This window comes from Vombatus ursinus, unplaced genomic scaffold (assembly GCF_900497805.2).
Source record: "Vombatus ursinus unplaced genomic scaffold, bare-nosed wombat genome assembly UNPS02014821.1, whole genome shotgun sequence".
NCBI lineage: Eukaryota > Metazoa > Chordata > Mammalia > Diprotodontia > Vombatidae > Vombatus > Vombatus ursinus.
In genome coordinates, this window is record NW_020954599.1 from 45,668,419 (window position 1) to 45,695,643 (window position 27,225).

General features: G+C 40.4%; 1 protein-coding gene across 3 annotated transcripts; it reads left to right on the forward strand.

The window, feature by feature from the left end:
* Positions 1 to 10,811: 10,811 nt before the first annotated feature.
* On the forward strand, positions 10,812 to 27,142 carry SCRG1 (stimulator of chondrogenesis 1). Of its 3 annotated transcripts, none has more exons than XM_027837610.1 (4): positions 10,813 to 11,071; positions 18,213 to 18,376; positions 23,821 to 24,070; positions 26,610 to 27,142. In XM_027837610.1, the coding sequence occupies exons 3-4, from the start codon at positions 23,835 to 23,837 to the stop codon at positions 26,662 to 26,664; spliced, it is 291 nt and encodes a 96-aa protein (XP_027693411.1). In that variant the 5' UTR covers positions 10,813 to 11,071; positions 18,213 to 18,376; positions 23,821 to 23,834; the 3' UTR covers positions 26,665 to 27,142. The 3 variants fall into 3 exon arrangements, with proteins under 3 accessions (XP_027693412.1, XP_027693411.1, XP_027693410.1); XM_027837609.1 differs by having other exon boundaries at positions 18,284 to 18,376; XM_027837611.1 differs by lacking the exon at positions 18,213 to 18,376 and having other exon boundaries at positions 10,812 to 11,071.
* Positions 27,143 to 27,225: the final 83 nt, after the last annotated feature.

The window sequence follows — 27,225 nt, forward strand, 5'->3', positions numbered from 1 at the left end:
CTAAAACCAGCATGCAAAATTTTGAACTGTGAATTTTCCTTGGGTCACTCTAGGACTTCTTCTATGTTTTTTTTTTTTTTATCTGTGTATCTTGCTTTTTCTTAAAGCATTTCCTGGCTAGATGACCTCCTTTGTTAAAATATTTCAGCATTTATAAAATGTGGAAATTACAGTAGAGAATTTAGATTTTTATCACAGATTTAATGCCTAATTCATGGTGTTATAAATTTCTATAAATTGGGAACAGAGACTCCTTTCCTTTTGTCTGTCTCGTGACTTTACCTGTCTTTTGTCTCGCTCATTATCATACAACAGCCTGGAATATCATTGAAACTTATTTGCATTATGTGGTACTCACTCCGGGACTGCCTCCTTAGCTTCTCACTCATTGAATCAGCTTGGGTTCCCAGTGGTATTACTACTACCCCAGGTTAAAAGATACTCTGTGGGTCTGGACTTCTACAACTATAATTTATGAGCCCCTACCAATACATTACCTTTAACAGTCAGGCAGTAGACATTGTCAGCCCAAAGCAAAGGCATTTGTTAAAGTGACATAGTAAAAAATAGCAGCTACAAAATGTTTCCCCCATTAACCTGGGGCATACTCTCCCACAAATATACCCAGTGTCAATGGAAAAAGGGGGTGCATACATAGAGTACACTGGTAGCTAGGCACATATGACCCAGGCAGCTCAAACCTCCACTACTGAAGAGTCCTTTCTCTTTTCTTATTGTCCTCAGGTTGCTCTCCACAATGTCTCTGTTAGCAAGATCATTTAGTCCACTCCCTGGACCTGATTCTCCATGCAACTCAACTTCCAACTGTCAGAGATAATTCTAGGGGTCATGATCTAGGGATCATGAAGTTATTTCCTGTCTCAACTCCCTTCCTCTTCCTCTCTCTGCTGGATGTGAGATCCCATACTGGGTAGCACTTTTGTAAGACAACATGATAGATGCAAAGAGGAGGAAGGGACATAGCATAAGGACAGGGACTGAACCTGTGGTTTCACTGACTTGGGGAACTCCCAGATGAGGAAATTCCCTCTACCAATGTACCTTCTCTATAATATATAGACTTAAAGATTTGCTTAAGAAACTAAAAGGTTAAGGGACTTGCCCAGGATCACACAGCTACTACATGTTAGAAGCCAGATTGGATAGGACTTTCAACTATAAGGCAGGCGCTATATCCATCACACCACACTTTCTCTCATCCTCCTTCCCCCACCCTTGCTCCAATTCCCTCTGGTATATAATCAAGGCATATACTCCACAAAGTTACTTCCTGCTGAATGGTCCAGAGCTGACAAGCTCAGTTTGTAAAGGCTTGCATGGCAGGACTAATCTTCTGCTAGTCAGTGATAAGCTGACCCTGTAATTTCTTCATGGAAACTCCTTCACATTCTCTAAAAGGATAAGAAGGAATTGACATGTTTTTGTATTTCATTTAACACATTAACACCTAATCCCTGACAAATGAGTGGCATCGTGGATAGAGCACTGGGCTTAGAGACAGGAAAACCTGAGTTAGAATCTTGTCTCAGACACTTGGTGGTTGTGTGACCTGGACAAATCACTTAACCTCCCTCAGCCTCAGTTTACTCATCTGTAAAATGGGGATAATAATAGCACCTACTTCAAAAGGTTTTTGTAAGGATCAAATGAGATAACATATGAAGTGCTTTGCAAGTCTTAAGACCCTCTATCAATGTTAGCCATTATTATTACCTCTTATTCTGTGATTTCATCACCTGGATTAGGGTGTAGAAGGGGATCCATTGGTTAAGAATCAACTCACACAAACACACAACTGCAACTTGCAAAAATTCCTTCTCAACCTATAGTTGCTTTTTGCCCCTTTCCTGTTCCCCTCTCCTGCTGGTTTCAAGACCTAACATTCCTGACCCTCCAGTTGCAGATTCAATTTTCATTGTCATTGGCCAGCTAACTGTGCACCCCTATAAAGCAGCTTCAGAAAATATTGTTTCCCAAGCTAAAGTGAGGTTAATGGGTTTTGTGGAATTCAGGAGTAATTCTGCCTTCCCTGACCTTTGTAGGACCCTTGGAGGTCTAGAATAATCTTTGAGAAATTCATTAACCCAATTAAATAAACATTTATCAGGTATCTATTATATTCAAGACACTAGGAGATGGGAATAAAATGATTGGTCATTTTCCTAAGATCAAAGAAATAGTAATAATAATAACAGCTAACATTTATATAATTTCTGCTATATGCCAGACACTGTGCTAAGTACTTTACAATTATTATCTCATTTGATCCTGACAACAACCCTGGGAAGTTGGTGTTGCCATTGTCCTTATTTTACAGATGAAGAAATAGAGGCAAAGAGAGGTGACTTGCCCAGTCACACAGTTAGTAAGTGTCTGAGGTTAGATTTGAACTCGGGTCTTCCTGACTCTAGGCACTCTATTTACTATGGCACCACCTAGGTGTCTCTAGATAATAAGTGAAAGACTAGATCTGAAACCAGTGCTTAGCAAAGTTCTAGAAGAAATTTGAAGTGGCAGCTATCACTCTCATTCGGGCATACAGATGGGAGTCGGGGAAGGCTTCGTTGAGGAGATGGCATATTAATTGGGACTTAAATGAAGGAGGGGACTTTGAAAAATAGAAATGGAGGCCAGCATGCATAGAGGCACAAAGATGGGAAAGGGTAATGTGAGAATCAACGCTAGAGAGTATGGACATGTTCCTTGGTGGAAATTTCAAATTTAAAATACATGAGATAAGACTGGATAAGTTATAACCAAACTGTGGAAGACTTTGAATGCCAAAGTTAGGCATTTATAAAGATTATAAAGAAAGATTTGGTAGGCAATAGGGCCCAATGAAGGTTTTTAAGTAGAAGAATGCCAGGCAGGGTACTATAAAGGAAAAGGCCCCAGGTTAGGAGCCAGAGAACCTAGGTCTGAATCGACTTGTGCAACATAACTGTGGGACTTGGGTCAAGTCACTTACCATCTCTGAACCTCAATATCTTCATCTATAAACTGAGGGCATTGGACTAGACCTCTGAGTTCCATCTGAGCTCAAAGTCTATGACCCTATGAGTAGAATGATGTACTTAAATTAATTCAGCTTTCAGAGGAACAGATTGCTCAACGTCTTGGTTCTTCTCAGGGCAGAGTGTCTCAGCCACTGGGCACTTTTCTGGGTGCTATGTCTCTGCTGGTCTCTTGAATTCACTCTCCAAAGGACAGCTGCAGTCTTTTTCTACTTTAAGCCACTGTCTTGACTGGGTGATGCTGTGCTCTCTTCAAGTGGAATATTACTGGCTTTTTTTTTCCCTAGCTAGAGCATCACAGTACTCTTTTCAACTAGAATTCTACTATCTTTCAACAAGGCCAGTAACCCTTAACCTAGGATTGGCAGAAGTTTCTCCTAATGTACTACCCAATGAGCTCAGCTCAGAGGTTTGGCACCTCCCAGGCAGAAGGTAATAGAGGTCTATTCTCTTAGTTCAATAACTTCTCCTGGCCCGGATCAAGATTTCTTCGTTGAGGGACCCTACCCTTACTTATGGTGGCCAACCCAGTTCCATTTCCAGGATTTCTATTGGGTCTAGTGTAATTCCTCTTCTGAGATACTTACCAAGCTCAAACTCAGACTGTCAGGTTGATTCCCCAGAGGGTTGACTGCTACCACAGTTTCCAGGGGTAACCCTGTGGGTAACTATCCCTGCCACCGTGACAAGCCTTGCCAGTGTATTTCCCATTAACAATAAGTCCTAGACTCAATTAGCTTTAAGGAAAGGCGTTAACTCAAATGTCACAGCAAGAATAACAGTTTTAAAAGTCTCCCTCCCCCAAAACCTGGAACACACTCTCCCACAAATATATACAGAATCTGTTTTGAGGGGAAAGAATGGGCACGGATTTAAAGTACAATGTTGGGAACACATCTATACAGGGCAGCTCACAGACTCTGGACTAGCAGGGTCCTGATGTCCTTACTCTTTCTGGAGAGTATGTAAGAAGTTCTCTGCAGGGTGAGACATCTCATGTAGATAGGTGAATTTTCTGGGTAGACACGGTAACTTTACTATATAGTTCAATCTGCTTCTGGATTGGGCCAAGCAGCTGCTGGGCTGGCTCTTTACTAGGCTCTGCGGCTGCTGCTTGGATCAGGCTGGTAGCCTGTCCGCTGGGTACAGCTGCTCCAAGACTGAGCAGGTCATTCAGCTGCTGGGCTTCTGCCATCCGGCTGGGCCAGGCTGGGTCACTTGGAAACAGAATAGCTACTCCCTGGATAGGCAGATCATATTGCCTCTGGGCCATTTCCATGGCACAGCATTTCTGATGGACCTATCAGTCACAGTCTTTATCACTTCTGATCTCGGGATAAGCTGAGCATTGCCAGGCTCTTTCAGAAAAGGCAGTAGCCCTTAGCCTAGGATTAGCAGAATTATCTCCTCTTTGACTCCCTCAGGGACTTGGGTATGACCTTTATCATCTCTAGGCAGGAAATAGGAGACATCTATCCATCTATTCAACATCTCCAGTGAGGAAACCCACTCTTAGTTATGATGATTATTCCAGTTTCGCCTTCTAGATTCCTGTTGGGTCTTAGGTAGATGAGTGACTAGAAATAAAGTTAAGAGTCAGCCTATGTCCTGGGACAAGTCCATTGTCTTTACTGGCCTTTTCATATGCATTTTAGCTATTCAAGCTTCAGATCCATTGTAAAGGTTCCTTTATAGCTGAAGTGGCCTCTCCTGTACTTTTCAATCTCTCTCTCTCTCTCTCTCTCTCTCTCTCTCTCCCTCTGTGTGTGTGTGTGTGTGTGTATGTGTGTCTGTCTCTGTCTCTGTCTCTTTGTCTCTGTCTCTGTCTTTCTCTCCCCCCCCCCAACCACTCTTTCTTTTGCCACATAGGGCTTTGTAAGGCAGGCGTCACAGAGACTTTTGGGCTCAGGCCTCTAGCAGGCTCACTCTTGATCTGGGCAGCCAGAAGGACAATAACAGAGACATAATGATCTAATATTTATTCTTCTCAATAACACCCTGAGAATGGAAATACAAACTCCTACAGGATCCCTTAACTACTCTTCTCAAAGGGGCAGGCAAGAATAAGAGCAGGAGCTTCAACGCCTACAACATCCCCCTAAGTCTCAATGGGGGCTGATTGAGACATGCACAGCATTCCAGCTTGTGCATTCCCCCACATACTGACCAGTGCTCACTTGATTTATAGAGGAACACACAAAGAAGGCAATTTGCCAGCAATAGCCTCACAAGTTTACACCAACTTTAGCAATATCATAGTGACTTAGCACAGAGCTGGTGCAGTAGGTATTTACAATTTAAGCACAAATGTTTACATTATCTCGTCATTATATCTCATTGAGCAGTCACAGTAGAAATTGTTTACAATGTGAAATCCTAGAAACTAGGATGGGAACTAGGTTGATTATGGCCATGGATCCTGGGAACTATTATCTATGATCCTGGGAACTATTAGCTAAAAAGGATAACAAAATCCACCTTACGTATAGGCTTTCAACCTTGTTGGAGTCTAAATGGCAGACAAGGAAGATTTAGGGCAGTAGGAAGTAGAAGAGCAGGAGTAGGACTTTTTTTTAAAAGTACCCACTGTTTTAAAAAAGTGCCCACTGTTGCTGAAGCATTAGGATGATGATTCATCCAATGAACATTCACTAAATTTTTTAAGTGGTTATATATAATGTAAATAGCACCGAGGTGTGTGTGTGTGTGTGTGTGTGTGTGTGTGCACATGCGTACAAGCAGCTTTCCCTTAGTTTCAATGGGACTTAGCCACCATGGTAGAGTATCTGCTTTCCTAGTTCTCACACTTCCTGCCCCAACCTCAATGTAAGGAAAGGACAGTCTAGGTTGAAACTAGCTCTCTCCCAGGACTGGCTACTGTCAATGAGGAAGACCATAGGACTGTGCACATTCCCACATCCAAGGGTGCACAGGGACGGAGAATGGGTCCTTAGTAAAGGTCCTTTCGTCCCTTAACAGTGGTTTCAAAGGAAAGCAGTAATTCCCTACTGTGCAATAATCTTTTCCTCAAAATGACCAAATAAAGGGGGTGGGTCAGGGCAGTACCTGACCAAACTGAGAAGTTTCCTAACAACCTTAGGAGATTTCGGGACTAAGTCCTTAGTCCACAATTGAAGACATTACCCACAAAAAGTGGTGGCAGCACCAAAGCAAAATGACTACCAGAAGAATTAACATCAACAGATTAGAGCTCTTCTCTGAGAGAGAACAGCTTGTTGCTAACTTGAAAAGAAAGTTAAGCCAACACACAGTTGGCAACAGTGGAGCAGAAAAGGAGTGGGCAGCTTTCAGAGATTTGGTGTTCAGCACTGCCTTTGCTCATCTGGGTCAGAACACTCACAAACATCAAGATTGGTTTTATGAAAATGATGAAGAAATTCAGAAGCTGCTAAATGAAAAATGAGAAGTCGGCAGGGTTTACCAGTAGGATAGTTCATCCATCTCTAAGAAGGCAGCATTTAATTCAATCAAAAGTAAAGTACAAACAAAGCTTAGAGAGATGCAGGATTCTTGACCAATAAGAAGGCAGATGAAATTCAGTTTTATGCTGATGGTAACAATCCAAAGCGCTTTTATGATGCCCTGAAGCCTATTTATGGGCCAAAGACCTGTGGTGCATCTCAACTACTCAGTGCTAATGGATCCACATCGATTAGTGATAAGGACATGATCCTAGAGAGATGGGCTAAACACTAAAGGACATGATCCTAGAGAGATGGGCTAAACACTTCCATAATGTTCTTAACAGACCATCATCAATCAATGTTGAGGTCATTGACCATTTACCTCAGGTTGAAGTCAATCCCTTCCTAGCTGAAGTTCCAACTGAAGAAGAGGTTTGGAATGCCATTAGGCTCCTTTCGTGTGGCAAAGCACCTGGTGCTGATTCTATTCCAGCTAAGATTTACAAGGTAGGGAGTCCATTGCTCATACAAAAGCTGACTGAAATCTTCCAGGTTATATGACAAGAGGAGGTTATCCCCCAGGAGTTCAAGGATGCCCCCATTGTCCATCTCTATAAAGATAAAGGAAATAGATTGTCCTGTAACTATCACAGAGGGGTCTCTCTCTTAGTCATTGCTGGCATGATTTTTTGCCAGAGTCCTCCTCAATAGGCTGATTCTTAAACAAGAAGATGATCATCTACCTGAGAGTCAATGTGGCTTCAAAAAGGGCTGAAGAATAGTGGATATGGTGTTTGCTGCCCGATAACTCCAGGACAAATGCTAGGAGCAGAACGGAGGTTTGTACACAACATTTACAGATCTGACCAACACCTTTGATACTTTCAGTCATGAGGGCTTATGGAAAATTATGTCAAAATTTCGTTGCTTGGAAAAGTTCATCAAAATTGTACGTCAATTTCATGATGGCGTGCTTGCCTGGGTTCTGGATAACGGACAAAGCTCTCGTGTTTTCTCAGTCACCAATGGAGTGAAACAAGGCTGTGTGCTTGCTCCCATGTTTTTAAGCATGATGTTTTCATTCATATTGTCAAATGCCTTCAATGAGGATGAACACAACATCAAGGTCAGCTATTGCACTGATGGTAAATTCTTCAACTTGGAAAGGCTACGAGCCAAGACCAAAGTGGAGCGAGTGTTGGTGTGTGTTTCTGTTTGCAGATCACTGTCATTCAATGCAGCCTCTGGAGCTGAGATGAAACAAAGTATGGATCAATTCTCTGCTGCTTGTGCTAATTTTGGCCTAACAATTAACACTAAGAAAACACAGGCACTCCATCAGCCACCACCACATCATCCATATGTGGAATCATCAGTTACAGCAAATGTCGAAGTTTTGAATTCTGTGGATAAGTTCACTTACCTTGGTAGTATACTTTCCAGAGATGTAGACATCGATATTGAGGTTGATGCACTCATTGCCAGAGCTAGCTCAGTGCTTGGGAGGCTCCGAAGGAAAGTGTGGGAGAGAAGAGGTATTAGATTGACTACCAAACTGTAAGTCTATAGAACTGTTGTGCTGACCTCATTGTTTTATGCCTGTGAAACCTGGACAGTATACCAGTACCATGCCAGGAAACTAAATCTCTTCCATTTGAATTGTCTTAGGAAGATTCTGATGATTACCTGATAGGGGAAGATAATAGACATTGAGGTCCTTTCTTGAACTAAACTGCCAAGCATCCAAACTCTACTTCAGAAAGTGCAACCCTGAGGGGCTAGCCATGCTGTTAGAATGCAAAATGTATATTTGCCAAAAAGACTATTTTATGGAGAATTCACACTGGGCAAGCGCTCACATGGTAGTCAGAAAAGGTGATACAAAGATATTCTCAAGGTCTCTCTTAAGAACTGTGGAATTGATTGTGTGACATGGGACACGCTGGCACAGGACTGATAAGGATGGTGTGCCCACATCAGAGAAGGTACTGTGCTCTATGAGCAAAGCAGAATTGAAGTAGCTCAAAAGAAATGTGAGATAGCAAATTTAGAGAATCCACCCCAAATGTTCACATGGATTACTTGTGCCTGACCTGTGGTAGAACATTCCAAGTTCTTATTGGTCTGATCAGCCACAGTTGGACACAGTGTAACTTGACTGTAGCATAGTGATGTCATTTTGGTCTTCTTCGAGAATGAAGGACAGCAATCAACCTGCCATTTATAGAGTGCTTAATACTTCTAAGGACTTCCATTTATTCCATTTTATTTGAGCCTCTAAACCAGGATTGGGCAAATGTAGGCCTCTAAAATAAGAATGATTTTTACATTTTAAATTTAATCCAGGTTTGGCCCAAGGGCCCCCCCCCCCCCACACTAAACAACCCTGCAGGTAAATAGGTAGTTCAAATATTATTAACCTCCATTTAACAGGAGAGAAAATTGTGGCTCAAGGATATTTGTAACTTGCCCCCAGTTTGTACCCCTGGGAGCACTGGGATTTGAACCCAGATTTCCTGGCTCCCAGTGAAGTGCTCTTTGCCTCTACTATACATTTATCTACCAAAATTTGCTCAAAAATTTATCCTTATTAGAAGAATCATCATGATACGGGGGGGGGGGGGAAGTGCTGGATTTGGAATCACAAGACCTGGGTTTGAATCCAGTCAGGACATTTGCTGCCTATGGGCAAATCATTTAATTTCTCTGGACCTCAATTTTCTCATCTGTAAAATGAGAGGACTGGACTAGAAGGCACCAGAGAGTCTTTCTAAGGTTAAATCTATGGTCCTATGATCTAAATGTATCTTCCAATACCAGGAAAACTCTCTGTATATATATAAATATTCACCCCCCCACCCCTACCTCCTTTTCATGGGAACCCTGCATAGACTCCTTAAACAGATTTCATTATGAAATGCACTCCTGAATTGTCCTCTCCATGTGTCATCTGACCCTGAACTCCCTTGCCTTACCAAGTCAGGCTCAGTAAGGGCCATGTTTCACAACCACAAAGAGGAAACAGTCCCTGACTGGGTAGATGACAGGAGACTTGTTATTGTTTGAATATACTTATTAGTATACCTCTTCATAAGCTCAAAGAACTGTGTAAAGAATGAGACTTTTTTTGGACAAGAATGCAATTTTGTTTTGCTTGATTATGTATGTTTATTACAAGGGATTTGTTTTTCCTTTCCCCTCCCCCCCCAATTTGGGAGGGGGAAAGTGAGAGGGAGAAAAAATGGATTTATTTTCATTGAAAGAAAATTTAATTTTTTATAAAAGAATTTATTATACATATATATATATATATATATATATTCTACAAAAGAGGAAATGGAGACACTGAGTTTTTCATTTCTAAAGGTTCTGTGCTGCCTAGACAACAAATAGATGTCAGGGCTCTATGCTATGCTGTTTTCTTGTAGTATCCAGTAACCCAGCTCTTCATGGGGGAAATAAAGGCAATGTTGTATAAGAAGGATATCAGAAAATCAGTTTACCTTCCCACTTGTTGATTAATTAACATTTTCACTGGGCTCTGGTCTTTCAGAGAGTATAGGAAGCAGATCCTACATACTGCATGGCCAGTCATCTAGAGGACATCCAATTTTCAAAATGCTAAAAAGTCATCACCACTGGTCATCAGTGCTTTTTAGCAAGGAAAGTACAGAAACTCGGGATTAAGTACTTTATGAAATATTCATTATAATGACTTTCTCTTTCAAGGTCTTATTAAGTATAACAGCACAATGTCTTACAACATTAAGGACGCTGTTAACCATGACAAACTGAGTTTACCCAAGGGTAGCTAATAGATTTTTATTTCAGTACTACTATCATCATTCCATTAATAGCCTGGTCTGCCAGTAAGACTAATTCCTCAACTCCTTCCATTTCAGAGAATTAGAAAAGGTTTCCTTTGGTTCTTCACAGTTCAAACAACTTAATTTGCTTTCTCTTGCCCAGGGATGACTCTTTGGGGTAAATCAGGAAGGAGCCAGGACTTGTCGCCTCACAAAGTGTTATGATGAGAGCTCGCTAGTTGGCTAAGGAAACTTAGTGTGGAAAAAAAAAATCAGAGGCCCTGATGAGGGGGGAAAGAGAGCTTTCCAATCTTCCTAAATTATCTCACTCTTACCTCCTGTCTATTAGCTCTCTCCCCTTTACACACACACACACACACACACACACCCCTTTCCAATCAGAGTCTTCAGTAACAAGAAAAATGTCCGTGTTCTTTTTTTTTCCCCACAGGTTTCATATTTGCCTTTGCAACGAGTATGCCTCTCTCTAGCTCTTGTATGGTCCGGTTGTTTCCTTGTGTAAAGGAGTTGTTCAGTTCTTTCTTGCCTGGTTTGGAAGTGTCTGAAGGACTTGGTTCTTGCAGCCTCATCTCCTTCCCCGCCCTCTCCCCCCTCTCCCCCTCCAGCTCCTGGCTGGAGGAGAGAGACTGTCAATCGTGGGCAAAAAGACAGAGCAGACAAAAGGTTATTTGTAAAGAGCTCCTTCCAGCCCCTCTACTCTTCTCCTCCTGCTCAAACTCAGAGCTTGAGCATTTAATAAGACTTCTCTGCCAAGAAGATTGAAAGGGAGAGAAGAAGAAGAAAGGTAGGTTTGTGGGGTTTGGTTTGCCTTTGTTTTTTCTCATCTTATTTGTTCTCCTCCAACCTATCTGCTGTTGAAGGTCAGGGCAGAAAGAAATCCATGCCAAGCTAGATGAGAAAGAGACTCTTGGAGAATCTGGGGATGAAATGAGAAAAGGGACTAATTCTCAAAATAAATGGGGAAGCATAAGGGGTAAAGCAGAGAAAGAGAGTGACATACCTCTCAGTGAGCTAGGAAAGTGATTTTCTTCCCTCGGGCAAAAAAAAAAAAAAGAAAAGATAAGCAATTTGACATCCAGCTTCTAACTGTTTGAGTGGATCTGGACAATTATGAATGAGAATAGGTTTCCCACAGTGAGATATCAGCCTGCCCTTCAGAACCATGGCTTGGCTGTGAAGGATGAGAGATACTTTTTAAAAAAAAATCAGTGTTCAGATATTTTCCTAGAATACATAAGCCACGTTTAGTCTTATTATTAAAGTTTTAGCTTTATTCAATTGAGAGTTTTTCTTTTTTAAAAAAAAACAAACCTGTAATTCCTAAAAAAGAAACTTGGTTTTGCTGTATAATATAATAATATAAAGAGTATGTGTAATATAATATTCATTGACTTCATCCTGAGCATCCTAACCAGAGAACACAGTGCCAAGATTATACCCTCGACATAAAGGGGAGTTTATCTTTTAGGTTTCCTAAAAAATCTCTCTTTTAAAGTTCTTTGAGTATAAGGCACAGGAGGACCAAAAGCTATCTCCTTCTTCTATAATGACTTAATATGAACAGGAAAGCAATTAGCAAAATTAAAAATTAATACATCACCTTTGCCCAAATGTTTCAACCCGTTTCTTTACAACATTGTGATGAGAGATGTGGTAAAAAGTACTGTTTCTCCGAAAGATGAGAAAACTGAGGCTCAGAAGGCAAGGTCATTCCGGTAGAGAATATAAAAGTCAGGATTGAAACCCAGGTCCAGCATTCTTCCTGCTCTACAATTTGCTTACTTCTAAACTTGCTGAATCCTGAAGGAAGACAATTTCCACAATTTTCATCAGGCTGGAAGCACTTTGATATTAAATTTTACCCCTAATCAAGTTCTACAATACGGTTGTGCTTATCTGAATATGTCTGAATACGTCTGAATATGCCTGAAAAGGATTATTTAGCTTGAAGATTATTGTCATGCTTTTAACCTGTGATCTCAGAAATTATAAGCATGGCTCAAAGAATTGACCATCCCAGCACAAATTTCTTTGAAGATAATAGAGGAGCAGAAGAGAAAACAACCAGTTGTGGCATAGATGGCACTGTGACTTTGTTTTCTTAAAACTCAGTATAATTCTCTAGGATGATATTTTTGGTTTCCTCAGTACTCTTAGCTCTCCTTTCTCCCATTATAGGATGTGAATGGAACCAAACCCAAATAGCCCTTTCTGTTTAACTCATCAACATTTCTTCATTTCCATGCCCTACGTGCTGGTGCCCAGGAATGACATCAGCCGCCTGCACCAGGGGATGGCAGCATCAACAGCAAAAACCTCTCAAGCTGCCTGGCCCTGTTAGTTTTGGCCATAGAGGAGTGGGGGAAGAATTTTTCTTTTTAAATCTCCCTCTAGACCCAACCATTCCAAAGTTTAGGTAGTGCCAAGGATCCTTACAGAACCCAAACTGGAAACTCTCAGTCCCTATTGTCTTGGCAAGGATTCCTGGCTCAAACGCAAGCCTTTCCCTGTTCTGTATTTTCCTCGATAACATCAAAAGCTACATCAGCATCCCTTGGAAGACATTTAACGGACTCTCCTCAATGCTTTTGGCTTTTTAGGTTTGGGTGTTTCTGTAACTCAGATACAGTCAGTAGAAAAATTTAAAGTACATGTGTTTGACCAAAGCATCCAAGTAAATTAGTACAGTTTGCTCCAAATCAGCCTGGGGAATTTTTCATCTGTTAGCCCTGGAAAATAAATGACTTTTCTGGATGTTGTGAGGATTGGGGGGTGGTGGGGAGTTGGGGGCAGAGCATTAAGCTTGATGCATTTTAACAAGGAAAGCAACTGATATATCACATTTTTCTCCAGACATTCCCCCGCTGGCTGAGCAATGGTCGAAGCAATTTATCTGCAATTAGTAATGGAGGGAAAAGATAATTCAGTTTCAACCTGTAATTTATAAAGTATTAGAAAAAAGGAAAAGGAAAAAAAAATCCTTAGACAGTGTTTGCCAGGTTTGGAACTTTCCACCTCTGTGCCTGGCTGAGTCTGTGGCAGACTGCTTTATTCTCTGGCCTAGATGTGCTCAGCAAAAATATTTCCGTGGTACCTGTGCACACTGCTCAATTCATTCTGTCTCTTGAAGAGGGCATTCTTAATATCTACAGTAATGAGTACTCCTGGGTATGGCTGGGAAATACAAAAGCAGCAGAGGGCATGGTCTACCCCTGCCCTTATTATTGCTAACTGGGGAGAAAAGACTTAAATATATGAAGGGAAAAAGGAGAGGAATTTCAAGGCACCATATAATAGCTAGCATTTATAAAATAGCTTGTGTTTATATAGTACATTAAGGTTTGCAAAGGACTTTGCAAATATTTTGTCATTTGAGCCTCATAACAACTCTAGGAGGTAGGTGCTATTATTATCTGCAAATATTTTGTCATTTGAGCCTCATAACAACTCTAGGAGGTAGGTGCTATTATTATCTCCATTTTACAGAGGTTAAGTGACTTGCCCAGGGTCACTCAGCTTGCAAGTGGCTGAGGAAGGTTTGAACTCGTGTCTTCCTGACTCCAGATCCAGTATTTTGTCCATCATATCATCTAACTGTGGATAGAATGTATAGCGGAAAGAGTGCTGGTCAAGAGACCTGAGTTTATGTCCTGGCTTTGATGCTTCTATTAGCTATGAGACCTTGGGCAAGTCACAACCCCTTGGAACATTAGCCTCCTTATTTATAAAATGAATAAAATCATACTGCACTTCTTGTCTCACAAGGGTATTATAGAGTAAGTGCTTTGCAAACCTCAGGGCACTTGCCACGTATGTATATGTGTCTGATTCTGGTTCAGATATGTGACTTCATTTACTGGAAGGAACTTTCAAACTCCCTACATCAAAGTAAATTGGCAACTACTCTGTACCTTGGGTTCATAGAGAGTTGTCTGAGGCACTAAGAGGTTCATCAGCTTACCTATGGGCACTCAGCCAGTAGGTGTCAAAGGCCAATTAAACCTGAGTTATTGTCATTGTGGTGGGGTATTCCTGAAGGAGGAGTAACATGGAAGAAGGCTATAATCAGAAAGGAGTTACAGGATAAAAATGGTCCTTGGGAAATGCATCTTGACACTGAGACTAGAGGCAGGGAACCAATCTAGAAAGTTATTACTAGATTGAATAATTAGTGGAATGCCAATCAGTTAAAGAAAAACTTAGTCAATGAAATCTTTGCTGTAGTGATGGCATACCTAGATTTTAGTGAGGCATTTGGCAACATCCCTAAGAAGGACATGGGTAAACTAGCCAGTGGTTCTCAAACTTTTTAGTCTCAGGATCCCTTTGTGTTCTTAAAAATTATTGAGGACCCTGGCCCCTAAGAAACTTTGTTTATGTGGGTTATTTCTATTGATATTTACTATCCCCTGCAAGGGTCTTAGGGACCACCAGAGGTCCCCAGACCATATTTTGAGAACCACTGAGCATACAACATGTTCAGAGTAAAGTAATCAGGGTACTGAAAGGCCTTGAATTCATGACATATAAGGAATGGTTGAAGGCTTTAAGGACCTTTGGGCTAGAGATAAGAAGACTTGGGGTAGGGGGATGTCAATTTGTCAAGCGTCAAACATTTGAAGACGTGGAAGAAGGCTTAGACTTGTACTGTTTGTTCCCACAAGCAAGAATTAAAAGCAACCAGAAGAAATTGGAAAGAGGCAAAATTAGGCTCAAGATCAGGAAAAATCTCACAGTAATTAGAGTTGTGCAAGAGTGGATTGGGCTGCCTCTCTTATTGGAGAGTTTCACATAAGGGCTGGATGATCTCAATGTAGAAGGGATTTTTGATCAGGGCCAGGTGGGGTTACATGTCCCTGAGATACATTCCAAAAGTGACATTTTGGAATTTTGGGAAAGTCCCAATTTCTTCAAGAACAAGATGGAGAAGTATAAGATGAATGAGAATAGTTAGGTGGATTCAGGACTGGGTCATTGATCAAACTCAAAGTGTCAATTAAGAGAGGAAGGCCTCAAAGAATTGGAAATTGAGAGGATGCCCACCAATTGGAGAATGGCTGAGCAAGTTGTGGTATATGAATGTAATGGAATGCTATTGTGCTATAAGAAACAATGAATAGGCTGACTTCAGAAAAACCTGGAAAGACTTGTGTGGTCTGATGCTGAGTGAACAGAACCAGGAGAACTTCGTACACAATAACAGCTATGTTGTACGATGACTATTATTGATAAATGTAACTCTTCCCAGCAATACAAGGATCTAAGACATCTCCAAAGGCCTCGTGATAGAAAATGCTTATCCACATCCAAAAAAAGAAATATGGAGTGTGAAAGCAGATCGAAGCATACTATTTGCTATTTTTTTTCTTCTGTTGAGTTTTGTTTCCTCTTTCTGGTGGTTCCTCCTGTTGGTTCTAATTCTTACTTACAACATCACTAAAGTGAAAATATGTTTAACAGGAATGTATATGTATAGCCTATATCAGATTGTGTGCCATCTTGGTGAGGGTGGTAGGGAGGGAAGGGGAGAAAAATTTTAAACTCAAAAGTATATGGAAGTGATTGTTGATAAATCAAAACATATTAATTAAAAAAATAAAGATGCGGAAATAGAAAAAAAAAAAGAGAGACAGGAAGGCCTGTAGTGAAGGGCAGCTAGATTCTTTCCTTGGCCTGTCCTGATCAACATTTTTATTAGCGACATGAATAAAGACATAGATGGCATGTTTATAAAACTTTCAGATGACAAGAAGCTGGGAAGAATGACAAGTACATCAGATGTCAGAATTGTTTGTTGTTGTTTTTTTTTAATCTCAATAGATAAGAACAATAAAGTCATATCTTTTAAGATGAAATTTAGTGAGGATAAATGTATCCTTCTATGTTTGATTTTGAAAAACCAACTATACAATGGGTATAGAATGGCCAGAATGGGAGTAGATATGGCCAGAGAAGAGTCGTTCATTGGAGGAAAACCCAGGAGTTTTAGTTGCCTGCAGGTAAAATATGAATCAACAGTGTGATGTGACCAACAGGAAAGTGCCATTTTAGATGACAATGTCAGCAATGCCATGTACAGAATGAGAGAGGTGATAGTTTCCTTGTGTTCTGCCTTGATCAGACCATACCTGGAGCAGTGTGTTCAGTTCTGAGGACCACGTTAACAGGTAGCATTTTACATAGTGCTTTACATATGTATCTTATTTGAGCCTCATGACAACCCTAGGAGGTGGGTACTACTGTTATCCTCACTTTATGTATGAGGAAGCTGAGGCAGACAGGTTAAGTGACTTACCCACGGTCACGCAGCTAGTAAATTTGTGAGGCAAGATTTGAACTCAGGTCTTCCTGACTCCAGGTTTGGGGCTCTATCCATTGCAAAACCTAGCTGCTATTTGACCAGCAGCTTATCCCAAGAAGGACAACTAGAATGTGAAGGGACTAGGAACTGTACTGTAAAAGAATCCATTGAAGAAAAATACCAAAAAAAAGTTTACATTAAGGTTCACAAAATACTTTCCTCTCAAAAAAAACTGTGAGGTCGGTAGTGTGTCATTAACTCCATTTTCCGAATGAGATAACTGAGGCTAAGAGCTGCTTTGCCCGTAGTCACAGAAAAAGCAATTACAAGAGGCAGAATTTGAATGCAGATCTGCTAAACACAAACCTATTGCTCTTTTTACTATACTACGATACTTTTCCCACCAAGAAATGGGAAAGGTAAGGGGAGGAAGTAAGCATTTATTAAGAACCTACTATGCTCAAGGCACTGTGCTAAATGCTTTACAAATATCATCTCATTTGATCCTCACAACAACCCTGAGATAAAGGAGCCATCATTATCCCCATTTTACAGTTGAAGAAACTAAGGTAGCAGAGGGTAAGTTACTTGCCCAGTGGAGGTCAGTGTCAGAGGTGGAATTGTCAGAGGTCAGAGTTCTCTCCTAACTCCAAGTCCAGAGCTCTTTATCTAGCAAGACATCTGGAAATGCGAAAGTCTTTATACTATTAAGTTTACTTCATGCCCTCATGGTAGATACATAACAGGCCCTAATCTCTAGAAGTAATTTAGAATAAGAATAACTCAAAAAATATAGTTGTTATTAAGATATGATATTCACCCTTTTTGGTGATTTTTAAGATATGATCTGTTCTCCTGTGGTAGCAAAGAACTGGAAACAAAATCAGTATCTTTCAATTGAGGAATAGCTGAACAAACTGTGGTATAAGAATATAATGGAATATTAGAGTGCAGTAAGAAATTATAAATGCAAGGAATTCAGAGAAATATCAGAGTGAGGCATTTATATAAATAGTGCCATGCACTTTATAGTTATTACTTTATTTGGTCTTCACAACAACCATGGGAGGTAGGTACTGTTATTATTTCCATTTTACAGATAAGGCAAACAAAGGTTAAGTTACTTTCCCAGGTTTATACAGCTAGTGTCTGAGACTAGATTTGAACTCAGGTCTTTCCTGACTCCAGGCCCAGTGCTTTATCCACTGAGCCACTGAGCTGCTTAGAAATATGTATGAAATAAACAATCCAAAGAGTAATACACAATTACAATTATGTAAATGAAAACATCCTAAAGGGAACACTACAGGGGTTGTATACCTTTTCAGACAGTCACAATATTAATTGTTTTTACTTTGCCATTTTCCTTTCTTACAAGGTGTGGGTGTAGAGAGAAAGGTTATATCCAAAATGAATGTGAAATAAATCATAGGATCATCAGTCTAGAGTTAAGAGGGTCCTCAGATTACCTTTCATCCAAACCCTCATTCTATAGATGGAGAAACTGAGGCTCAGGGAGGTAAAGTCACTTGTACAAAGTCACACTAGTAGTAATCATTCAAGATAAGACTTGAATTTATGTCTTCTAACTCCAAACCAATTCTCTTTTCATCCTGCTACAAAGATTTCAGAGCTAAGTCATTCCACAATACCGTGGTATCTCCTTCAAATTTTGTTGTTTGTTTTACTGACAAGGAGAATAAATTAAGACAGAGGGTATTTGCCTAAGTCAGAAGATTAGGAGGCAAAGAACAGCGCCTACAACTCAGCTTCCTGACCACCAGATAGGTAAGTATTTTTTTTCTACCTTACTGACTTGCTTTGAGAATTTACAGACTTCCAAGCAGAGGCCATCCCTTGGGGTGTCCACTTCTCTATGATTTTATTGGAATAGGGAACTCCTGGAGGAAACTCACTATACCAATGCAGATCACCTCCTGCTCTGCTACTGAAAGTCTGATAGGTACTGAAACTTTCAATGACTTGCCCACAAAGACACAGCCAGGATGGTGTGACTTGAATTTGGGCCTTCCTGATTCATACTAGGCCACCTCTCAAGTCATCAATAATTTTTTTAATCATATGAACTGCCATATCCTTTTTGGACAGACTATTGTACATCATTGATACTGATGTTAAGGATAGTGAACAAAGCATTTTGATTTTTACATCTATATTCTACCAAGCCTCAAAAAGCATCCTTGAATTCAGAATATGTTTTGTTTATACTTCTTCCAGGTAGAAAACCAAATGAATTGCATAAACCCTAAGGAATATTGACGCTAAAATAAGATTCTATATTTTAGGACTTTTTGGGGTCATTAGAGTAAAAAATTAATAAAAACAAACAGAATGGACGAAATGAATGAAAAGAATTTATTAAGCATTTACTATGTGTCAAGTACTGTGCTAAGCCTTGGAGTTAGAAATACAAAACCAAGACACTGCCTATCTTGTAAGAGCTTGCATCCTAATGGGAGAGGCACTAATGGAAGAGTGGTGGCCAGGGAAGAGGGCTGTGCTCTGGGGAAGTCATGGGAATGGTGAGTAGAACAATTGGACCATCCATTAACAAGTTCTTTTCAGGCCATTTCCATCTCACACTACCTGCACTTCAGCCATCATCCCAATCTCTCCTACTAAGGAAACTTGGACTCTGCCCCCCTTGCCTGCATATCTCTAATAGGCAAGCTTTCACCTTGTCTTGATCTAACTCTCCACACCACTTCTCAGCTATCTCCTGACCATCCTTCTATCCTTCTACTCTCCCTCCCCTTTCTAGCTCTCCCTAATGTGTTCCCTTCTCAATTAGAAAGTAAGCCCCTTGAGGTCAAGCACGTTCTTTCTTGTTGCTTCCCAACATAGTGCCGGGCATATAAGTGCTTAATAAATGTTATATCCACCCATCCACTCATCTGTTTACTAGCTAAATAAACATCTAACTATCTTTCCTGAAGCAAAGGCAGTGTCAAATTGATTACAGTTCTTATAGGAAAAGGTAGAAAGGTTGAGTGAGGGGTGGGGGTGGGGAGGAGGGGATGTACAGTACCTGCAGAGGGGGAAAAAGGTCAAGGTGAAGATGAAGAAGCGTTGTCCCACAGAGCCCAGTGGCTTAGCAACTGTTAGGTATGATCTCTGGTGCTCCAGGGAACTCAGATTACAATAGTGTCCTATTTTGATATATATAGTTATACCCAAAGAAGGAACCTTAGAGATTGACTAGCCCAGCTGCCTTATTTTACAGATATGGAAGCAAGACCCAGAGAAGTTAAGGAACTTCCTCAATGTCACACAGTCTTAGTGACAGATTTGGGACGAGAATGTAGACCTCCTGATTACCAATCCAATGTCCTGCCCGCTACTCCATACTGCTTTTATGATAGTATTGCAGTGACTTCCCCAGCCCACACTTCCTGAAGGCCAGGTGTGCTACATTTCACCCCTCCCCCAGGGTACTCCAGTAGCATTAAGAGGGTTTGCTGGTATCTAGTCTATCTGCTGTTGTCTTAAGCCCCTACTAAGGGTGTTCCCCCAGTTTTAGGATTCCCCTACACCCCTAGTTCCATTTGGCCACTTAACAGTCAGATTAATTTTTACAAACGAATATTTGATTCAAATGCAGAGGAAAAAATATACAAACATACTCTCTGCAATACATGAGGGCATAATCATTCTCCCTCCTTATCCCCTCACCTCTCAATATCTCTACGGTTTCTAAGAAGGGGATAGGGATTAGGTTCACAGAATAACTCAGTTCCTATGTAGAATAGTTCCATCAAGTTCCAAGTTTCAAGCCTGGGGTGGGAGGTCAAAGACCAAGCACCCTGGCTTCTTGGGACTACCCTGCTGGACTGCCAGGAACATCTGGCCTGGAATCCTGCCTACAAGGTCATCATGGCTTGAACGACGGCTCAGGAGGACTCTACCACCTGCACCTAGAACTCAAAAGAACAAATAGAGCAGGAACAAGGCCCCAACCCCGATTCTGGGGGCCGCAGGCCCTAAAGTGTGTGTGTGTGTGTGTGTGTGTGTGGTAGAGATTGTCTTCCCTCCACCCAACTCTGTTCATAGCTCCCAAGCTATGGGTGAACAACACCTTTAACCCCCTGAACACTGCCAGAAAGAGAAAGAGACCCTTCCAGGCTGACGCTTTTAAAGACAGCCTGTTTCCATTATGCAACCACTGAAAAAGACTTCTCCCGCATACTGGTGGAGGAATGCAGAATATCTTCTGTCAGAAGCAGGTCCCTAAAGTCTTCCATTTGGGTGCCCAGTCTTAGGTGTTCTAGGCAAATCCCTATTACAATAGAAGCAAATATTTTTTATTTCAAATATTTTAAAGGAGGTATTTTCTCTAAGATAACGTATTATTCTCATTTCTCTATTTAAAAAAACTCACCTGAAGTTGCACCCAAGTGCAGGGAATTTCAGACAAAAACAATCCGTTTCCAAAACACCAAGTGAAACTGGGAGTCTTTTTTGGAAGTCTTCTACATCATTTTCTTTTTTAGCATTATAATTAAATTCCTTCTCAGTAGCTGGCAACAGCTGAAGAAATTAATAGCTGGGAGTTCAAATTCTGACTCTGTCATAGGTTAAAAGCTGCAGTTTCCTCACTGTTAAAGAGGAAACTTGGGGGCACCTAGGTGGCACAGTGGATAGAGCACCGGCCCTAGATTCAGGAGGACCCGAGTTCAAATCTAGCCTCAGACACATAACACTTACTGGCTGTGTGACCCTGGGCAAGTCACTTAACCCCATTGCCTAGCCCCCCCCCCCCAAAAAAAGAGGAAACTTAAAGAGGCCTTGTTGGATGCTTGATAAATTATCACAGAGAAAGTCACTTAGACTAGTTAGAAACATGTCATTTATTTTAGAAATACTCTGCCTACTACCGCAGAGAGAATAGACAGCACAATCTTGCTTCCTGAGTTTGGGAGAGTATAGAGTAAGTTAATGTACTTTAAGGTATGACATGTACATATATATAATGTATATATATACATTATTATATATATATAGAGAGAGAGTTATTTAGTGCTAAAAAGGGCAGAAAAAATACTGGTACATAAAGTAAAATAATGATGTCAACTGGTAAAAGATATAAGGTATTGTCTCTTTCAGAAATGGATATTTTGATGCCTGGAAGGTGAGAAGGAAAAGAATGTTTACTTAATAAAAACTGTTAAAATGTGTTAAAAAAAAAGTAATCAGATGAGATTCAGGCAGTTTAGGACAGAAAATGAACTGTGGCCTGAATAAGAACAAGTCCCTTTGTAAAAGATGTAGGATGATACCTTGTTTGCATGTGAATAGTTTGGTGGTTTAAAGGGAGCAGAGAAAGAACTTCTATTTATTAAAACTGGGAAAATATGAGCAAAAAAAAATAGTTCCAAGGACATATAATGACACACATGATGAGAACTTAGAGTTGCAGGGTCATACTTAATTTCATTTGCATACAACTGATTTAAAAGAGAAAAATCATAACAATTTGGAAACTGATGTATGATTTTTAAAGGACTGTTGCTATCATGCTATGTCTATCATGTATTTGGTGAGTTATTACCTTTTAGTGAGAAATGAGTAAATGAGCATCAGAGACTGAGGCTAAAGAAGGGAAGGGAAAAGAAAGGGAATAAGCATTTATATAGCACCTACTATGTCACTTTACAAATATTGTCACAATTGATCCTCACAACAACGTTGCAAATTAGTTTGCTAGTATTATCCCCATTTTACAGCTGATGAAACTGAGGCAGACAGAGGTGGAGTGAGTTGCCTAAGGTCACCCAGTTAGTGACCCAGTGGTCACCCAGGCCAAATTTGAGTTCAGGTCTTCCTGACTCCATGCCTGACTCTTTCCCCAAATGCAAGGCTTCTCCTACACAAATACTGACTGTTTGGAAAGAACCTCAGCTGCATTGAAGGAGCCTCTGTGACATACTTCTTGCTCTCTGCTGCCCTCCTCTGGTTGAGAGGGAAAAGCAGAAAGGGGAAAGAAGTTTTGCTGCAGCTACATAGGAAGAAATACTGAGATGTCATTGGGTGTTGCAGGATCCTGGTGAGTGGAAAGCGGGATAGGCTATTTGATTGGTTCAGAATCAGCTTGAGCTGTCTTGCCCTGAGCTCTGTTTGCTACAATTTGATTGGACAACACAGCATCCTGATAATAGATTGGTCTGGGAGGCCATAGTCCTCAGAGAGTCAGTCTAAGGAGCTGGACAATTCTCTGGCTTAAAGGGAACTGGGTACAAAAAAATTAACGGTCAATGCTTTTTCGAAGTCATTTTAAGGACACTTTTCAGTTTGAAGAGCTTGTAAAGTCCCTCCTGGTTCAAGAGTTGAAGGGAAGAGGATTTATCCAGTTGTAGAATTATAAGAATCCACAGACAATCAGTTAGCAGGGAAGCAGTTTTATGCGGTGCAAGGTTCCTAATTGGACCAGTGATACCAAGGGCAATGGTCCAGAGTCATGACTCACTTCAAGCACACAAGTTTTCCTCCCTGGTACTCTTTCCTGACAGGTTCTGTCCCCATAGATATGGAGTGCATTGATGAGAGAGTACAACTAGGCTCACATGTGGATTGTGATATATATTATTTACGCACTTGCTATACCTGTGATATTATTTCTTTTGCCTTACTGTAAATGGTTATGTTTAAGATCTAAAAGTGGCATTCTTGTGAGTAACTGGTTTGTATAAACAGAAAGCAGTGTCCAAAGAGGTTGAAGAAGCTTCTCAATGTCACACAGAAATACACAATGGCAGATTTGGGATTAGAATATAAGCCTCCTGATTCCCAGGTCAGTGTCCTGTCCTGACCCCAGACTACCTTTATGGTAATATGCAGGGCCCTGGCTCAAGAGGGGAAAGTGGTGGGTAACCCCTGTCCCAAAGCCCATCCCAGCCCCACCATGTCTCACCAACTCTATCTCAAATTATAGGTGGATAGAGGGAATGTATTTACTCTCAACGGGGTTACCCCTAGTACAATGAAAGAGATGGAATTGAATCACAGGGTGGTGATCTTTCTCTGGGAAGCTAAACCTGCGTGTTTGAAAGGAGGTTGGAGGGAGAGTGAGTAGGTATCCACAAGCCTCGGTGAGAGGTATGGTGCTCTATCTTGGGAGATACATCCTATGCCCTGGCCGTTACAATGGGATGATGGATAGAATCTAGTGTGGAGTGTACCTAAACAGACACTTTTGTTATTCTCCTTTTCTTTAGAGCTGAAAGCCAAAATGAAAATCACAGCCGTGCTGGTTTTGCTGAATTTGCTGCTAGGAGGACATGCCATGTCCACCACCCGTCTCTCTTGCTACAGGAAGATTTTAAAAGATCACAACTGTCACAATATTCCTGAAGGAGTGGCAGATCTTAAACAGATTGATGGACACCTCCAGGACCACTTCTGGGATGGAAAAGGATGTGAGATGATCTGTTATTGCAACTTCAGTGAACTGCTGTGCTGCCCAAAGTAAGGGGGTTTTCTTTCAGTGCCTCAATAACACAATAAACTTACATGAGAATGTAGAGGGCACTTCCTTTTATGTCATGTGATGTAGTAGAAAGAACTCTAGATTTGGAATCCCAGGACAGGAATTGAATCCTAGATCTCTTACTGCCTTTGTGATGCCGGGCAAGTCACTTAACCTCCCGAGGCCTCAGTTTCCTCATTTGTAAAGTGAAGAGTTTGGACTCCAGTGAGAAGAGCCTGCCTCTGCAGTTTGAGGAACCAGATTCAAGTCCCACTTGATAATTACCACCTTTATGACCTAAGATAAGTCATTTAATTTCCCTAGGCCACAGTTTTCTTATCTTTAAAATGATGGGGTTAAAGAGAATGCTTGTACACAATAACAGCCACGTTGTGCAAGGACTAATATTGATAAACTTAACCCTTCCCAGCAATACAAGGATCTAAGACATCTCCAAAGACCCCATACTGGAAAATGCTATCCACATCCAAAGAAACAACTATGGAATTCTAATGCGGATCGAAGCATACTATTTGCTATTTTTTTCTCTTCTGTTGAGTTTTGTTTCTTCTTTCTGGTGGTTCCTCCTATTGGTTCTAATTTTTACTTACAACATCATTAATCTGAAAATATGTTTAATAAGAATGCATATATATAGCCTATATCAGATTGTGCACCATCTTGGGGAGGGTGGTGGGGAGGAAGGGGGAGAAAAATTTTAAACTCCATAGCATAGGGAAGTGATTGTTGATAAATTAAAATAAATTAATTTTTAAAAAATTAAAAAAATAATAAAATGATGGGGTTAGACTAGATAGCTTCTTATGTAATAAGTCCCTTCCAACTCTAAAACTACAATCCCATGATATTTACTTAGTGGTTTTACTGAAAGTAAATAGAAATGAGGAAGTTATAAAATCATCTTTATTAGAGAAGCCCTGATGAAGACCCAGGGTTTTCATCAGTTTTAGGTGTGAATCCAAAGGGTTTTCACAAAAGAAATAGCTTTTTTTTGCAGAGTTTAAAAGGTAAATGAATACTTAGATCTCTCTCTCTCTCTCTCTCTCTCTCTCTCTCTCTCTCTCTCTCTCTCTCTCTCTCTCTCTCTCCTTCCTTCTTCAGTCCTTCAACCATTTGAAAACACTTATCTTATGCCTTCTCTTCCCCCACACCAAACATCCATAGTTCCTCTAATCTGTCTTCACACTGCAGGGTCTCTAGTCTCTTCACTGTCCTGTTCCCTGGTTTCTGGACAAGATGCAGTTTGTCCGTGTCTTTCCTAAAATCTCTGTTTTACAGATGCTGAAAACAGGGTTCACAGAGTGAAGTTTCTGGTCCATACAACTAACTATTTAATAGCGCTATGATTAGAACCCTGCATTTATTAAGCATCTACTATGTGCCAAGCATTGTGCTAAACACTGGATTTACAAAGAAAGGCTAAAGACCATCTCTATTTTCAAGGACCTCATAGTCTAATGGGGGAAGACAACATGAAAACAACTATGTGCAAACAAGGTTGTTTGTATACAGTTGGACTCTTAGCCCGATGCTTTTTTCCCCAAAAACTCCACTGCCTGGAATGAGAGTTGATTCATTCCTCATTAGAAAGAATGAACACATCACCTTGATCAGTTGTGGTTAACCTGTGATTTTGTCAGTGTAGGAAGCTCTAAAAGAGGACCATCCTCTTCCAAGGCAGATCAACGCTTTCTCTATAATTTGTCATGGAGCAGCTATTCTTAACCTGGGGCCCATGAATTTATTTTTTGAAAAGACATGTTATAACAATTTCAATAAAACTGGTTTCCTTTGTAGTCTTATGCATTTTGTTTTATACACTAAAAACATTGCTCCCAGAAGGGACTTACAGGCTTCATCAGACCACCCAAAACTTACAGAATACAACAAAAATGAAAAGTTAATAACCCTAGTCTTAGGGAGCTGCCAGGGCCACTGAGAGGTTGATAATTGCCCTGCCCCAGCCAATAAGTGACAGTCATGGTTTGAAACCAGGTCTCATTGACTGACTACAAGTCCTGCTCTCTGCAAGCCACTCTACACTGACGCTCAGATTTGACTTTTGTGTAAGAAATGACCACAAATAGTTATATGTAACCCTTGGATAAGGGCACCTGTGGCATAAAGTAAAAGGGCTTTTGGAGGGAAGGAGGCACAAATTTAACATTCCATAATACTTATTAAATTAAATTAATTAAAATTTAAAATTAATTAAATTAATTAAAATTTACATATGCTCATTAGCCTTTTGGATTACATTTAAATATCTTGCTTTTTTTCTTATGCATTCCAGAAGGGGACTGGGTCTAAAAGAGGAAACAAAAATTAATTACTCTAGTTTTTTTCCCAAGGAAATCAGATGTGTTTTATGTCCCTTTTGTACTTCATCTGCATAGAAAGAATTGTTACATTTAAAATCCAGGGGACAAGGTCAAACTTTAGCCCACCAAACCATGTCATAAACTAACATTTCGTAATTTCTACCTGTATTTAATGAATGTGTATAATTTCTTTCAGAGACGTCTTCTTTGGGCCGAAGATCTCTTTTGTGATCCCTTGCAACAACCAGTGAGAATCTTCATAACGGCTGCATGTTATAGTCTATAGAGTATAGGATACGGACCGGAGATTACCCAGGTTCGAATTCTGGTTCCAGCTTTTCATAACTGTGATCCTGAGGAAACTGCTTAATCTTTTGGAGCCCAAGATGCTAATCTATAAAATGGAAATAATAGAACCTACCTCCCAAGGATATTATAAGGATCAAATGAGATCAAATGCTTTGCAAACCTTAAAGTGCCATATATATTCTAGAGCATATCCCCAACAAATCTATACAATAATAATAATAAAAAAATCAACTGTTATGAGAGGTTGCTTCTATTCAATACCTTCAGGCAAGATGTAAATCCCTAGTTGTCCAGGGCAAAAAGTTTGCCAGGCTAGTGGCAAACAAACAAATAGACTGATTTCATCTTTCCCCCTCCTCGTGGATACTGATAGCAGACTGATCTTGCAAAAACAATTTTATTGAAGCCTTTTGCTTTTACATCATAGTCATTTCCAAATATATTTCTCTTCCCCCTACACACACACACACACACACACACACACACACACACACACACACACA

Coding starts and splice junctions, on each gene's coding strand:
- SCRG1 (XM_027837611.1), top strand. CDS start 23,835: ATGAAAATCACAGCCGTGCTGGTTTTGCTGAATTTGCTGCTAGGAGGA. Junction 24,071..26,609: donor GAACTGCTGTGCTGCCCAAA/GTAAGGGGGTTT, acceptor AATTTCTTTCAG/AGACGTCTTCTTTGGGCCGA.